The sequence below is a fragment of the Ahaetulla prasina genome, chromosome 3 (assembly GCF_028640845.1).
Source record: "Ahaetulla prasina isolate Xishuangbanna chromosome 3, ASM2864084v1, whole genome shotgun sequence".
Taxonomy (NCBI): domain Eukaryota; kingdom Metazoa; phylum Chordata; class Lepidosauria; order Squamata; family Colubridae; genus Ahaetulla; species Ahaetulla prasina.
In genome coordinates this window covers 126607031-126624267 of record NC_080541.1, presented here as the reverse complement: position 1 = coordinate 126624267, position 17237 = coordinate 126607031, and the positions used below count along the sequence as shown (strand labels likewise).

At 37.7% G+C, this 17237-nt stretch overlaps 1 protein-coding gene across 5 annotated transcripts in view; it reads right to left on the bottom strand.

Moving 5' to 3' along the window:
- The window catches only part of DHX9 (DExH-box helicase 9), a 37778-nt gene that overhangs the window by 9644 nt on the left and 10897 nt on the right, over nt 1–17237 (bottom strand). For all 5 annotated transcript variants that reach the window (XM_058178257.1, XM_058178259.1, XM_058178258.1 and 2 more), the window contains 15 exons: nt 16491–16537; nt 15772–15908; nt 14443–14532; nt 14189–14350; nt 13944–14021; nt 12186–12377; nt 10995–11136; nt 10280–10362; nt 9038–9194; nt 7515–7615; nt 6825–7038; nt 6476–6570; nt 5822–5895; nt 1025–1177; nt 510–670 (listed from right to left, as the gene is read on the bottom strand). In XM_058178257.1, the coding sequence (XP_058034240.1) occupies nt 510–670; nt 1025–1177; nt 5822–5895; nt 6476–6570; nt 6825–7038; nt 7515–7615; nt 9038–9194; nt 10280–10362; nt 10995–11136; nt 12186–12377; nt 13944–14021; nt 14189–14350; nt 14443–14532; nt 15772–15908; nt 16491–16537 (1886 nt within the window). The remainder of the gene's footprint in view (nt 1–509; nt 671–1024; nt 1178–5821; nt 5896–6475; nt 6571–6824; nt 7039–7514; nt 7616–9037; nt 9195–10279; nt 10363–10994; nt 11137–12185; nt 12378–13943; nt 14022–14188; nt 14351–14442; nt 14533–15771; nt 15909–16490; nt 16538–17237) is intronic.

Here is a 17237-nt window from a genome sequence, read left to right as displayed (position 1 = left end):
AAGACATCAGAAAGAGATGCTAAGCCTAACAACCTACATTAAGCTATTCCTAGTTACTATATGAACTAATAGTTTTATGCCCAGGATAAACATTGGGTGCCCTTCTAAATGTCATTGACCACAACACTAGCACATCTTCACTACCTTATATATCATTCACCTTGGCCTATGGAACAGCCTCCCCCTTGAAATAGATACCTCTACTCTATTGACCTTTTGCAAGTCCAAGATAACCTGACTCTTGCTCCAGTTATTGATGTTGGGATGTTAATATGGGGGCTCTAGTATAGATGTATGTGATTGGTTTTACTGAGCCTCAATTTAGCTTTATTTAGTTTCTTGGTTTAATAGAATCCCATGCTTCTTCTCTTCTTGGCTGCCCAGGTTCTTGCCTAGATGGTCAGCAATATAAATTGGATAAATAAATAAACTGGATTTCATTTCACCAATGAACGGGAGTTATGAAAATATACACCGTACTTTCATTGACAAGACAAGACAACAGATACCTCTGAGTGTATGCTCTGCTTCAATCACTGCATCCAAAGGGGGCGGCTCTATAGCTTTGGCCAGAAATTGTCCAATCCCGCCTAATCTTAGCAGCTTGATGCTCAAAGCAATTTCATGCAGTGGTGTTCGAAACATTTCAGGGGTCATATGAGTCTCAAGTCTGGAAGAGAGGGGATATTTTGGATATATTCATCTCTACAGCTCATGCTACAATCTCTTGCTAATAATGATATCTAAATTGTTTTTATATTTACCTCCTCATCCCACAACTCTTCATAAAAACTATATATCTATATCGTACAACAAATATGTAAACCTGCCTTGCGCTATTAGTTATTAATGCTGTAAGAAATTTGCTTTTGGCTCACACAATACCCATGAATGCATACACACAGACACAAACACCCATCCCACACACTCAATTCCTATTCTCTAATATGGGTGTCAATTTGTTTTTCTATATCAATTACGAAACAGACCCCAGAATATCTAGAAGTGCAGAGTATGAACCTACCTGTCAAAACGTGCTCTGCTGCAAAGATGAAAGCAGAATCCAGGACGGACACGACCAGCCCGTCCTTTCCGTTGCTCCAGGTTTGTTTTTGATGCCCACACAGTGGCATAATTTGTCATGTTGTTATGAGCAGTGAATAGTTTAACTTTCTGTCTGTGGGGTTGGAAAAAAAATACTAAATTAACTCCTTAACATTGGGAAGAAAAAGAAAGTAGATCACTTTCACAAACAAGAGTCAGCATCCCAAATCTGTAAAAAAAAAAGTGTGCGATAATATTTTGCAATGCATGGCAAGATTGATGTTAGATACAATTTTGTGAACCCTATTAGCCTGTACAGGTGACAGCACCTAGGTGACAATGGTAGATGTTGGAAAAAAACTAAGTAAGGATGAAATTGGTTAGTATGAGAGTTCCAAGGCTACGCTAGGAAGCCCTTCCCTATTCATTCATCCATTTCTTCCCCAGAAGCTGGCAATGGCAACCCATGTCTGTACTGCAGCCAAGAACATGGACCTATTTACAGAGGCATCAGAAGCTGAACTTGGTTTGAGGGAGATGGGCTTTTCAAACTGAAATTAAAATTAGTCTATTTAGAATAGAATAGAATAGAATTTTTATTGGCCAAGTGTGATTGGACACACAAGGAATTTGTCTTGGTGCATATGCTCTCAGTGTACATAAAAGAAAAGATACGTTCATCAAGGTACAACATTTACAACACAATTGATGATCAATATATCAATATAAGTCATAAGGATTGCCAGCAACAAGTTATAGTCATACAGTCATAAGTGGAAAGAGATTGGTATGGGAACTATGAAATGATTAATAGTAGTGCAGATTCAGTAAATAGTCTGACAGTGTTGAGGGAATTATTTGTTTAGCAGAGTGATGGCCTTCGGGAAAAAACTGTTCTTGTGTCTAGTTGTTCTGGTGTGCAGTGCTCTATAGCGTCGTTTTGAGGGTAGGAGTTGAAACAGTTTATGTCCAGGATGCGAGGGATCTGCAAATATTTTCACGGCCCTCTTCTTGATTCGTGCAGTATACAGGTCCTCAATGGAAGGCAAGTTGGTAGCAATTATTTTTTCTGCAGTTCTAATTATCCTCTGAAGTCTGTGTTTTTCTTGTTGGGTTGCAGAACCGAACCAGACAGTTATAGAGGTGCAAATGACAGACTCAATAATTCCTCTGTAGAATTGGATCAGCAGCTCCTTGGGCAGTTTGAGCTTACTGAGTTGGCAGAAAGAACATTCTTTGTTGTCCTTTTTAATGATGTTTTGATGTTAGCTGTCCATTTGAGATCTTGCGATATGATAGAACCCAGAAATTTGAAGGTTTCTACTGTTGATACTGTGTTGTCAAGTATTGTGAGAGGTGGAAGTATGGAAGGGTTTTTCCTAAAGTCTACCACCATTTCTACGGTTTTGAGTGTGTTCAGTTCCAGATTGTTTTGGTTGCACGACAAGGCTAGTCGTTCGACCTCTCGTCTATATGCGGATTCGTCATTGTCTCGAATGAGACCAATCACTGTTGTGTCATCTGCGAACTTCAGTAGCTTAACAAATGGATCATTGGAGATGCAGTCATTGGTATACAGAGAGAAGAGAAGTGGGGAGAGCACACAGCCTTGGGGGGGCCCTGTGCTAATTGTACAGGTATTTGATGTGATCTTGCTTAGCTTCACCTGCTGCTTCCTGTTTGTTAGGAAGCTTGTGATCCACTTACAAGTCTGTTCCGGTACCTGTAGCTGGTTTAGCTTAGTTAGAAGAATGTCTGGAATGATGGTATTGAATGCTGAACTAAAGTCTACAAAAAGGACCCTTGCATAGGTCTTTGGAGACTCAAGATGTTGTAGGATGTAGTGCAGAGCCATATTAACAGCATCATCTGTTGATCTATTTGCTCGGTATGCAAATTGCAAGGGGTCTAAGAGCGGATTCGTGATGGTTTTCAGGTAGGAAAGCACTAGCCTTTCAAAGGTTTTCATGACTACAGATGTTAGAGCAACTGGTCTGTAGTCATTCAGTTCCTTGATGGTGGGCTTCTTCGGCACTGGGATGATGGTAGAGTGTTTGAAGCAAGAAGGAACATAGCACATCTCTAGTGATTTATTGAAAATATGGGTGAAGATGGGGGCCAATTGGTCAGCACAGACTTTTAAGCAAGAAGGAGTTATCTTGTCTGGGCCTGGAGCTTTTCCTGGCTTTTGATCTTTTTGATCTTTAGATGAAGATCAAATAGAAGATCTATTTGATCTTCATCTAAAGGTAATACAGCTCTGCAGGCTACAATTTCCTCCAAATCCCGACTCTTCTATCTTTTCCATTTGCTACTTCTCTAAAGATCTCCTGCCCTATTTTTAGTGGTTTCTTTTATTTTAAACATTCACAGTGCAGGACAAAGGACAAAGTATGTAAACCTTTGGACTTAATAACTGGTTGACCCTGCTTTGGCAGCAATAACCTCAACCAAACGTTTCCTGTAGTTGCAGATCAGACCTGCACAATGATCTGGAGTAATTTTGGACCACTCCTCTTCACAAAACTGTCTCAGTGTAGCAATATTCTTGGGATGTCTGGTGTGAATAGCTCTCTTAAGAGCCACAGCATTTCAATCGGGTTGAGGTCAGGACTCTGACTGGGCCACTCCAGAAGGCGTATTCTGTGCTGTTGAAGCCATTGTTTTGTTGAATTACTTGTATGCTTTGGGTCATTGTCCTATTACATCACCCATCCTCTGTGGAGCTTCAGTAGGCGGACAGATGGTCGTACGTTTTCCTGCAAAATGTCTTGATAAACTCTGGAAGTCATTTTCCCATCAATGACAACAATTCATCCAGGCCCTGAGGCAGCAAAGCAGCCCCAAACCATGATGCTCCCTCCGCCATGTTTTACAGTGGGGATGAGGTTTTGATGTTGGTGTGCTGTGCCTTTTTTTTCTCCACACAGTGTTGTGTGTTCTTCCCAAACAACTCAATTTTGGTTTCATCTGTCCACAGTATATTTTGCCAGTAGTGCTGTGGAACATCCAGGTGCTCTTTTGCAAACTTCAAACGTGCTGCAATATTCTTTTTGGACAGCAGTGGCTTCCTCCGTGGTGTCCTCCCATGTACTCCATTCTTGTTTAATGTTTTCCTTATTGTAGATGTGTCAACAAAAATGTTAGATGTGCCAGAGATTTCTGTAGGTCTTTAGCTGACACTCTAGGATTCTTCTTTACCTCATGCAGCATTCTGCGTTGTGCTCTTGCAGTCATTTTTACAGGATGACCACGCCTAGGGAGAGTAGCAACAGTGCTAAACTTTCTCCATTTGTAGACAGTCTGTCTTACCATGGACACATGAACATCAAGGCTTTTGGAGATACTTTTGTAACCCTTTCCAGCTTCATGCAAGTCAACAAATCTTGATTGTAGGTCTTCTGAGAGCTCTTTTCTGCGAGCACATTAGACAGTGCTTCTTGAAACCAGTAAACCCAAAACAGGTGTGTGTTTTTAAAGGGCAGGACAGCTGTCAGCAACACATCCAATATCATCACACTGATTGGAGTCAAGGTTGGCTCACTCCTGGCTCCAATTAGCTCTGGGAGAAATCATTAGGCTAGGGTCTCACATACTTTTTCCTCCCTGCACTGTGAATGTTTACATGTTATGTGCAATTACACCATGGTAACATCTAATGTTTGTGTAGTATTATGTTCAGCAGACTGTGTTCTTCTATTGTTGTGACTTAGATGACGTTCAGAGCACATTTTATGACCAATTCATGCAAAACTCCACGTAATCCCAAGGGGTTCACATACTTTTTCTTGCAACTGTATAATAATGAAAATCCATACAGCAGAAATGCTGACTTCCAAGATACTTTTGACTGTTGCCTACAGGCAAGTATACTATTGGAATATGAAGTCAGATCCGCATTCTGCTTATTACTAAGTGGGAAGGGTACAGGAAGCGATACATTGTTTACAAAAATACAGTACATAAAAGACTCACTTAAAACTCTAACCACATTACATCAACAAATGTGAAAAACAACACAGTGGTAAAAAAGTAGAAATCTACATATTAATACCAAAAAAAAACCCTTTATAATAGACTGTGAAAACTATTGCAATTTCACATGCTAGCAAGATAACCTCAAAACCATTCAACACAGATAAAAGCCCTACATGGAAACAGAAATATCTACTTCTCTAGTGTGTTCCAGAAAAAGCTAAGGAACAAGGATCAGCATTGCTGCTGCATGCTTAATAGTTCAGAAAATCAGAGAATACTAAAAGGTTGTCAACATGCTATTCATTGACTTATAGAAGAGCATTTGACTGTCTTGACCTCAACAACTTGTGCTATGTCACTAAGAAAATGGGAGTACCACAACAACTCATTATTCTAACAATAAATCTAAAAATTTATTGGGAACAAATGGAACAAAGCCACAACTAGGGAAGATTGCTTCCAAATTGGCAAAGGAGTCAGACAAGGCTGCAAACTCTCTCACTACTTATTCAGCTATCATCATCATCAAACCTATATGCTACCAGATTCCCAATGACTCAAAGCTGGACTGAAAGAAGAAAAGCATTGTGTTTAAAACTGGAGAAAGAAACATCAATTATCTGCACAGAGTTGATGATACTACAGCATATGGACACGTGGCTGTCTGAGAACATTGATGAGATGCAAATCCAGTAGCGAAAATCAGACAGCACAGCAAAAAAAGAAAAAAAGAGGACTACAATTAAATGCAAAGAAAATAGCAAACACAAGCATAGGAATCAGCTTCAGAACAACTCACTTGCAAGAATCAATAACGTAGACCACATCATTGATGGTTATGCTGGTCTCTGCAATGTTGGTTGACAAGATCACCTAGGGAGACAAACAACACTGTATGCTTGAATAGAAGGCTGTATTCACATATGCACTCTCATATCCAAACTCTCTAAACGTGCTGGGATTACACCTTCCCAATGCCATGCTGTACAGGTAGTCCTTGAGTTACAAAAGTTTGTTTAGTGATCGTTCAAAGTTACAACAGCACTGAAAAGTGTGACTTATGACCATTTTTCAGAGTTACGACCTTTGCAGCATTCCCATTGTGTGATCAAAATTCAGGTGCTTGGCAACTGGTTCATATTTATAACCATTGCTGTGATCATCTTTTATGCCCTGCTCACAAGCAAACTCAATAGTGAAGCCAGATTCACTTAACAACTGTGTTACTAACTTGTCAACTGCAGTGATTCACTTAACAACTGCTACAAGAAAGATGGTAAAAGGAGGCAAAATTCACTTAACAAAGGTTTCACTTAACAACACAAATTTTAGATTCAATTGTGGTCGTAAGTCGAGGACTGCCTGTCTATAAATTCCAGGAATACCAATGATAAAACAGCTGGAAAGCTGCAAGCTGGAAATGGTTGAGCTACACCTATTCCAAGAGGTTCACCTTGGTTATTCCAGGGGCCACTGGATCAAATACTTTGCGCTGCTCTTCTCGGGGTATCTGGGAATGCAGAGGAAGAACTCGGTATCTCTGGCTTCCTACAGTAAAAGTAGAGGGAGGAAATCACTTTAAGCAAGCTTATTTCATTTGTATATCTCCTATTTTAAATATTACAATTCTTTTCAGCATTTAGCCATCCAGAATAGCTAGACAGTGAAATGGGTGGCATCTACATTTAATAAATAAATAAAATTCACTCTTCCATACATACACAAGGAAGCTCTTTCAGTTTTATGATGACCTCGGGGGTGGAAAGTAAAAAAAAAAAAATACAGCTGAAAATCGTTCATACCAAAGTGTGGATTCATTTCCAGGTATTTCTGCATAGTGTATATCAGATTCCAGCCAGGCAAGAAGACAAGGACTGCTCCTACGACATTCAAGGTCTCAATATATTTCAACAAAGCCTCAATGAGTTCAAAAGGAGTTTCCTTCTCATTCATCTGGGCCATGCGGTTTTTTGTTTCTAGGCCATATTCATCACCACAGATAAGATTGCAGTTTGCCTAGAAGAAAATTGAAATGATGGATGAAATGTCCACGTGAAAATAACTAAGTTCAGAAAGTGCAAATGATTCCACCATTCAACTAAGTCATACATATTCTCTTCTAATAGAAAATTGTATATATAAGCATATGGCAGACTTCCCACTGATAACAGTACTATTATGCAGATCACTGCTGGGATTGAAAAAGCAGAAAGATCCATAAGCACTCCATATCAAAATGACTGCAATGATTGACTCAAAACAATCATCCTAAATTCCATATTAGTTCAATATAGTGTCCTATTTTCAAATAGAAACAGCAAATATTTTATATTGCTTAGCATAACAAGACATAATAAAGCTCAAAGTACTATACAAAGACATATGCCATTATAAAAGATGTATCACCACGCATGCTTTGTTATTGTAATTCTAGCTTTTATAAGCAATATTGTAATTTTATTTCAAGTAAAAATCCTTAACAACATACTTACATCATCATCTTCAGTACCTTCTTCGTCCTTATCTTTCTTTTTCTTATCCTTCGGTGGAGGAATAAATTTAGTCATTTGAATACAGTCTTCAAGAAAATATTCTGCAACCAAAAGAAATACCACCTTTGGTTACCACCTTTAAAGCGCTCCATGGCTTAGGACCCGGGTACTTACGGGACCGCCTGCTGTTACCCTATGCCTCCCACCGACCCGTACGCTCTCACAGAGAAGGTCTCCTCAGGGTGCCGTCTGCCAAACAGTGTCGGCTGGCGGCCCCCAGGAGTAGGGCCTTCTCTGTGGGAGCAGTGACGCTCTGGAATGAACTTCCCCCTGGCCTACGTCAAGTGCCTGATCTTCGGACCTTTCGTCGTGAGCTTAAAACACACCTATTTATTCAAGCGGGACTGGCATAATAGTGTTGAATTTTAAATTTGGGGTTTATTAATATTTTAAAATTTTAAAATCTAAATTTTTAATTTATCAGCCTTAATAATCTGCTATGTTTTAAATGTTGTTTTAATTGTATATATTTTGTTTTATCGTTGGCTGTACACCGCCCTGAGTCCTTCGGGAGAAGGGCAGTATAAAAATTTAATAAATAATAATAATAATAATAATAAAATAAACTGATAAGCTAAATGCCAGTTTCTATTGCGATTTCCAAAAAACCCCACATTTATTTGCCAGATTTATATTTTGCATTTCTTCCTGGAGCATTTCTTCATACTCCACCAACCTTTTTCCCTCAGCAACAAAAGTTGTCTGTAAATAACCCTCAAAATCCTTAAATTAAAGACTCATAACAACACATTCACAGGCATAAAAAAGGATAAAAATATTTTTGAAACCTATTTTTTCCTTCACCGATGAAGAAAAACGCTTTTATTGGTTTTTTTCTATATACAGTATTAAATCATTTTCATTCTTCTATGCTTTTTGACATTCAAAATATAATCATATTAGCTCTCTATTAACATAATCATAAATAGATTTTAATATATTTTGAACATATTTTAAAATAAATAAATTTTAAATAGATTTTATCTATTTAAACATAAACGTTTAAATAGATTTAAACTTAATGTTAACCGCTTCAATCTAGATTGCAGAAAATATGACTTCTGTAACAGAGTTATCAGTGCTTGGAACACATTACCTGACTCTGTGGTCTCTTCCCATAATCCCAAAAACTTTAACCAAAAACTTTCTACTATTGACCTCACCCCATTCCTAAAAGGACTATAAGGGGCATGCATAAGAGCACAAACGTGCCTACCGTTCCTGTCCTATTGTTTTTTTTCTTTATGCTTATACTTCTTTATATTTCCTCATATATATGTTTATATACTATATAATCATTTTGTGTGATGCTTATGTATATTGTTGTGACAAATAAAAAAATAAATAAAAATAAATAAATAATCACACAAAAAGCTCAATATTACACAAATAGCTCAAGCTTCTCCATTACCCTCCCCAAAAAAGAAAAACTTTTTTGAATGTTCCACTAGACAGGTGTTTACCTTGAACTGGATAGGTTCTACCAAAGACTTCAATAATAGGACAATTAAAAAAATATTCACAGAACATGCTGGTATCAATAGTAGCAGACATGAGAATAACCCGGATTTCAGGATAGGCTTGAACAACATCCCGCAGAACTACCAAAAGAAAATCAGTCTGTAAAAGAAAAGAAAAAGGGCTGTCCTTTAATAGGTTTTTCAAAAATGGAGGTAATTATCATATTTCTCACTTTATATACCACCATTCAGTAGTCAGCAGCCATGCCAGATCACAAACCCATATGCCACAATATTTTTCCTATAATGTAGGCTAAGTAACGATATGTGTGTGTGTGTGTGTGTGTGTGTGTGTGTGTGTGTGTGTGTAACATCTATAGGTTATTTTTTATCTATATTTTAAGTATGAGTGCAGTGTAATCCAAATTTCCAAGATTATGTTGTTATTTCTAAATATTTATTGTATGATAAATATTAGAACTGTGTAATGACCCTGTTTCAAAAGAAAAAAAAGGTGTTTTCAAGGACACAGGGACACTCAAATCATACATGGTAGCAGCTCTTTTAGAAAAGGAACTTGTGCAGCTCCTGATCATGGTTCCAAGAGAAGGTGTGGTCAATTTAAGCAGGAGTCAGCATTTATAACTTGACTAAATTCGTATGTCTGAGTCATCTTTTCCTCTTTGAATCTGTACTTCTCTAATAATTACTGATACTGGATGCAATAGATGGTATTTTTCAGATTTGTTCAAGATTATTAAATTTTTATCCTGACTTTTTAATATGTAACCCCAGGTAGCAAATATAATACTCCTGCCTCTTATTTCCCAGCAACAATCCTGTAAGGTGGATTGGGCTGGAAGAGTGTGAATGACTCACAGTAACCCAGAAAGCTTTCATGCCTAAGGCAGGCTAGAGTTCATAGTGCCCTGGTTTCAAAGCCAGCACTTTAATCCCTCTATTGGGGTTAAACTGGCTAGATGTATAAGGTTATTTTACTTCTATTCCCCCCCCCCAAGAAGGGAGTAACTTTTACTATAGATAATTCTAAGAAGCTATATGTGAGCAAAGTAACTATTTAAAAAATGCCCACTTTAATGTAAAAAATATGTGTGCAGTACTTGGGTAGAATGTAATTTACATGATGACAGAAAGTGTGTTCGCTTTCATACGGCACAACAGCAGGAACACTTACATAACTTATAGCAAATAAGCTGTGCTTGGATAAATTAAAAGCTTACTCACATTAATGTCTCTCTCATGAATTTCATCCACTATGACATGACTGATTCCACGAATCCCAGCTTCCAACTTTCTCAGGAGGACACCTTAAAAACAGGTCTTTATCAATGAGGATGGATTAATTAGGACAAATGATTCCTTTACAGAACAGGTTAGAGAAAACACTGTAATGCAACACATCATTATTGATTATGAACGTATCATGGAAATCCATTTTAATCATGGTTTGTTAAACTACTCAAATACCAGTCAAACTGAGTCATATAAGCAAGCAAAGTAATCATGCTGAAGTCTGCCAATTCCTCATTTATTTTTCTTCTTTCCTTTTAGCAATTCTTATCTTGAATTGTGGAAAGCTTATAAGATAAAAAGAATTTACAACCCAGGAACTAAATAAAAACCTTTCTAAATTTCATTCTTGATTTCAATTCATTATGTATAGTAATGAGAAATGGATGAAACAAAACAACCCACAAATTATAATTGCTACTATCTGTTTGGCAGTTATTTACTACTCAGACAAGCTCAGCCCAATACACAACAAAACACTTTCATTTTCAACCACCTCTGAATAGACAATGGGAAGCACACATAACAAATGTTTCTAGCATCAGCCATTTCATATTGTCCATAGAGGTATGAGAAGAGATTCTCTATTTTTGTCAAATTCTATTAAACACACTATCATAGCCTATACATTTTAACAAGCAACACCCACCTACAGTGCAGAACATCACACTGGCATGTGGCCGGGGAAGCATCGATTCAAAGCGAACACTGTAGCCACAACTATTTCCAGGTTCTTCGCCTCTTTCATAAGCAACTCTTTCTGCTACAGAGACAGCACTGATCCTCCTAGGCTGTGTAGAAAAGATATCACAGATGGAGTAAGAATCACAGATCACCTCATCAAAAGGAACAAGCCCATCAAGAAAAATAACAAAGTTACACAAAATACAAGATTTTTATAGATGTCCTGAGAATCTGAAATTAAAATTTTACCTGCTAGAAATCTAAGTATTTGCAGTTATTTGTGTATTATGGTACTTAAACATTCCTACTGGTAATTCACAATATGAAATATTGCTTCAGGTATTGCCTTTATAAATAGTTTATCCCAAATTCATTTGGGAGATTTTAAAAAAGAAGTATGGATATGAAGCACTTCAGATTTAAAAAAAAAAAGTAAGTAATATTGGGTTTCTCCAAAAAGAAGGCCAGGCCTTATTTTCTTTTGACCCCTGAAAAAACAGCTAGGCCTTCTTTTTGGAGGGTTCTAATTATTGACTCACCTCACAGAGCAGGTACTGACAGCCCCGCCCAGCAGGAGCCCACTGCTGGCCCACTTCTTCTGAGGCCGCTTCCCGCCAGTTGCACGCATTGTCCTGGCCTCAGTTTTGCTTTCAGATGCCTTCCGGCAGGCATTTGAAGACAAAACGGAGGCTGGGGTATGCATGAGTGGTGGCAAGTAGCCGCAGAAGAATGCAAGACAGGTGTCGGGGTGTGCAAAGCCTGGTAAGTAGGGCAGCTCCACCCCCCCATCCCCTCTCTAGCATATTTTTTATCTGTGTGCCTTGCCCCACCCCCTGCACCCCGGATGGGCGGGGTCTTAATTAGGGCTAACTTTGTGGGTGGGGCTTAATTTGATCACATGTGCTCCAATAGGGCTTCTTTTCAAGGGGAGTCGTCTTTTTGTAGAAACGTGTTATTTCAGACTGTTTACTGTATGAATTCAAGAAAAAATGCAGCATCTATAACAAGGGGTCACCATGCCTGCTACACACTCATGTCTGCTACAAAGCACCTTTTCAGTTTTGGATCTAAAAAGCCCCTATCAAAAAGTAATTCCAATGCCATTAATGTAAAATAGTAGGCTGATTGGAAATATTGGCTTGAATAGGTTTTTCACCTGAGTGACAACAATATTACATTCTGCAGCTCTTCCACTGTGGATGTATTCATCCAAGATGTACTGTGGAACCTGTGTGGTTTTGCCACAACCTGTAGCCCCACGGATGATCACAACAGAGTTTTGATTTATTGCAGTTAGGATTCCTCGCTCAAAGCTTTTCACAGGCAGTGTTTCCCTCTCTCGAAGAATCTGAGATAGGAAAAAGTTCACTGTTAGTGCTATGCAATTATGATCCATTAATGTCCCAAAGGTGCTTTTTCAAGAGGCATGTCATGCCCCAACATATAACCATTATACTGTTTTTGCTCTCTATCCCCATCTAGCGGCCGGAAAGACAAACACCAAGTATGTTGTTTGAAACTGACCCAACCCATTTTACCCATCAGCTCACACTCTCAAACCAAGTCATGCTGAGAAGCCAGAGTCCATTTCCTTTAGCATTTGGAGAAGGCAGAAGCACAAGAATCCATCTTAATCTGTGGCACATGGTCATCCAAGGGCAAACCCACATCCCACAGAGAGCATCGCTGGTGAGATTTAAATTGCTTGTATTTATTAATTGTTATGTTCAGCAGTAACTTAATACTGTATTAAGTTACCAAATATCTTATAAATTTGGTTTTCATTGTATGTATCCCTATTTTCCCATTTACCATATGAAACTGGGGCGGGGGTGATTTTGTTATATTGTACTGTATTAATTTATTTGATTCTTTTTGTTATTTTTATTGTTTTAAATGTGGTTTTATATTCTGTAAGCTGCCTTGAGTCGCCATGGGCGAATAGGCAGCAATATAAATTCAATAAATAAATCAAGCCTTTATTCTTTCAATAAAACATTTAGATCTATATACACATAGAGTGTTTTATTGGAGGATAGGTGGGTTTAGCTGCATGTCAAGCTGCACACAGATTAATGTGTAGGGGGACAGAACAAGGCAACTGGACTTTCTGGTTTTTCTTTGAAGACATTTCGTTTCTAATCCAAGAAGCTTCTTAAGTAATTATTCATTTGTAAATTCTTCTCTGAGTATATCTTGTTTAGCAAACTGCTCTCCTTCAAGTTTTGTGACTGAGATTTTAAAAGGAGCTTTAAACAGGCTCTTCAGCTTATTGATGTAAAACCTAAACATATTGTTAGGAAAACCTGATGAGATGCTAGACAACTTGTGCCCATTTGTATTATCATATCCCTTACCTAAGCAAAGAAACAAAATAATGGGGGGGGAGGGAATGGAAGCAGGAGAGACTCAACTTCCTGCCAGCTTCTCAGTTGGGTTTCCTTGTGTAAATCTGGCAGGGGGCGTAAGAAACAGTTTCCAACAGCAGATAAGTGAGTGCTGCTGAGGGAGGAAAGGAGCAAAGGCAGCAGCCCAATAGCAGCCAATAGTACTGAAGCAGCCACAACTTTCCCAAATTCTCTTGAGAGTTCAGAGGTCCCAGATTTTGGACACATTCTGTAAGTTAGCCCACCTGAGGTACCTTGGTTCAAAACTGTTGGCTTATGATGCACTTTTTCATCCAATTAAAGGTTATGACAACGAGAGTTTTAGAAGCATATAGACATAAATATATACTCTTCTTCTTTTCAGAAATGCTGAAGACTGGATAAAGATATGTATTTTAAGTTTGGCGCTGGAAACACAATGCTTTCTTGAACACATACTCACTAGCGAAATGATTTCAAGACACATATCATCTACAATTTTAGCATACCCTTAAGGAATCTACAAATTCAAATATCTGCACACTTACTTTCTGTAGTTCCTGGTCATTTTCCAGCTGATACAAGAGGTTGCTCTTTATGTCAATGCTTATCTGTTCTGGTGTAGCCTGGAAACAGAAGATAATTAAATGTACAGTTCATCTATTTCTAAAGATGCTTTATGCTTCAAAATGGTGCATGTGCAGTATGAGATTTTTATATAAATATAAATAAACATAAAAAATAGATGATGATAAACAATGGATTTATGAGAAGCTATGAATTGTAGACTTACATATGACAGAGGACCCTCATCAATATTGCAGCTAGTCCATGGATTCCAGTTTGATTGAGGTGGCGACCATGGCACAACTCCCGTTTGATTCTGCTTCTGCGATGGTTCAAAGTGAGCTAACTTTCCAATGCTAAGCAGAACAGGTGAACTGGGATCTTCAGGCTGCCAAGTAAAAAAAACAAAAAAACCATGGCTGTGAAAACTCTAACAAAATTCTAGGAAAGGAAACAATGCTTTCTTGAACACATACTCACTGGTGAAATGACTTCAAGACACATATCATCTACAATTCTCTTCAACTGGTTTTCCAAATTAGAAGTAAGATTGACATCATAAGGTTCTACCTATCGAATTAAAATAAATATCCAAAATAATCATATAAAATTAATCTCAGACAATAAAATAAAATAAAATATCTGAATTATTTACTTATATTGAAAAGGTTGCACAGAAAAAAATTATGGAATATTCATGGCCCATAATACAATTACTTAAAAAACATCAACATATAAATATTTTAAAAAACAAATATTATGGACCACGTTTAAATCCTCACATATAAAAAACCTAAACAAGAGACAATAAGTATGGAAACAGGAAGCATATACATATTTCTAAGTATTGCGAAGGGACATCATACCAGGAAAGCGCTTCTAATATATTTTATTTTAATACTTCACTCTCCAAATGCCTTCTTGGTTGATGTCAATTTGGGAATATCTTATTGTCCACTATATGCATTAATTTAAAATTATTCTTTCTTTAGCTTAGTCATCCCACTATTGAAATACTTGTATATCCCCAAGAAAATAAAATGGCATTGCAATATCATAATTATTTACGTAAGGGAAACTTTACATCTGGTTCCACAAATTTCTAAATCATATATAGAAAGCCCTTGACTTATTTCCTCATTTGTTTAGCAACCATTCAAAATTACAGCAGCATTCTAAAAATGACTGGTCTTGTTGGAGCATGCCAGTGGTCAAGTGACTGCTATGTGGTTGTCAGTTCACAATGCAGCAGTGGCTGCATACATGATCATTGTATGCTATCTTCTTCTCTGCCAGATTCCCACAAGCAAAGTCAATGGGAAGCCAGCAGGGAAAATTATATAGTAAATTGTTCCTGCTGCTTTTTCTCCCAAGGAACATGCTATGGAGTAACGGATCTCATACTCTATGGCACCCACCACATTCTGTAGTATGCACCTTCCTCAATCTGCATGTAATCTGCCCCCCCCACCCGCTTCAGTTGGTGCACCCATGCACCGTAACATCTGCCTACACCTTGCTTGAAATTCCTGCCTCTTCCCACTTAATGACCCACATGGTCCTGGAAATGACGATGCCAACCAAGATTGCTATTGCTAAGCAGTGCAATCACATGACCTTGAGCTTTATAACTAGATCCCTTAGGACAGCAATTCCAGTCCCAATTGCTGTCATAACCGAAGGACCACCTGTGTGCACTTTTCTTTGTATTCTGCTTTCCAGGACTACATTATTCTCAAATTGGATCATAAGCAAGTCAAACAATATGTACTAATGAACCAGTTACAGAATATTATCTGCAAAACTCACCGATTCACCTTCCTTCTTCTTGGTTTGTCCAGAATAAGCCTCAATGATGCTCAAATGATAGAGCTGTCTGACCAAAGAAAGAGCACAGGATTGTGCTGCCAGCTTTTTATTTGAGCCATGCTCACGAGCAAAGATTCCTGAAATAGAAGAATGCTACCTCTGAGACCGATTAACCAAAGGTAATCCTTTTATTCCTTTGCTTTAGAAACCTATTTCCCAACTGCAGCAACTTCCAGGTGCGTAGACTTCAACTCTCAAAATTATCAATGGCCTTGCTGGCCATGAAATTTTGGGATTTGAAGTCCACATATCTGGAAAATGCCAAGCTTAAGAAATTGCTTTAGAATGAAAAAGTTAAAACACAACCATAGTCACAACTGCCTAAAAATCATCCATATGTGAGCTCTGAAATTTTACAGATAACAGAAATTTTTAGGAATGTTGTATTTAGATTGTGATATAGCTATAGTATTTTTAGTAACTATACAGACAGCAATTTTGTCAGCTGTGTATAATGACAACTCCAGGTAATGGGGGTGCAGGAAAAGGGTATTTCACAGTCTGAAAGTTCTTTGATTGCAAACTCCTAATCAACATGAAGCATTCCAATAAACTGAATCAATTCAGGCTCACTAATTTCTCTAAATGGAAAAGAATTCTTTTAAATTGGATTGATATATTATGTCATGATGTTCATTTCCAGTAAGACAAGGACTTACTTCTGCCCAGCTGTTTGACATAAATAGTCATTTCTGCAATGAAGCTCCTGCAACACATTCAAAGAAGTCAGCATTAGTGCTTTAGTTCTGAGGAATCAAACAAGGGATTTCCAACTTAGTTGTCTAACAAAATGCTGTGATAAAACCCATTAATATTCAAATATTCACACACTGAATTAGAATTCACATTTTATAATAATTCTACCCTGAAGCAACACTAGATAGTAGTTTTTCCAAGCATGTACAATTCCCGTCATGCCTTAGGGGTTAATATACTGTTGAAAGAATTTAGAATCTGTAAACTGTATTTCTTGGGAGCTATGATAAAGTTTAACAGATGAACCATGAGGCTCTTAAATGAATATGTAACCAGGATTAAAGAATTCATGCAAAATAAAATTTTATTTGGATTGAATTTTATTGGATTCTTTCTGCAGACTAAAAAAACCAGTAAGTCACCAAAGGCCAAGATAACATTACAAATGCTTGACTAGAATTCTGCTTACCTCTGCTTTAGGGGAACCAATATATGATTAGACTGGCTAGATACATACCTTTCTTTCTATAAAGGCAATACATCATTAACAAGATACCCAAGAAATATATGCTCAAGTTTGGGACTTGCTTCCAATAAAACAATTAAAACAAATACCATATTTTCCCCAAAATAAGACCCTGTCTTATCTTTTTTAAACCTTGAAATAAGTGCTTAGCCTTACTGCCATGCGCTCAAAAGCCCGACTGGGC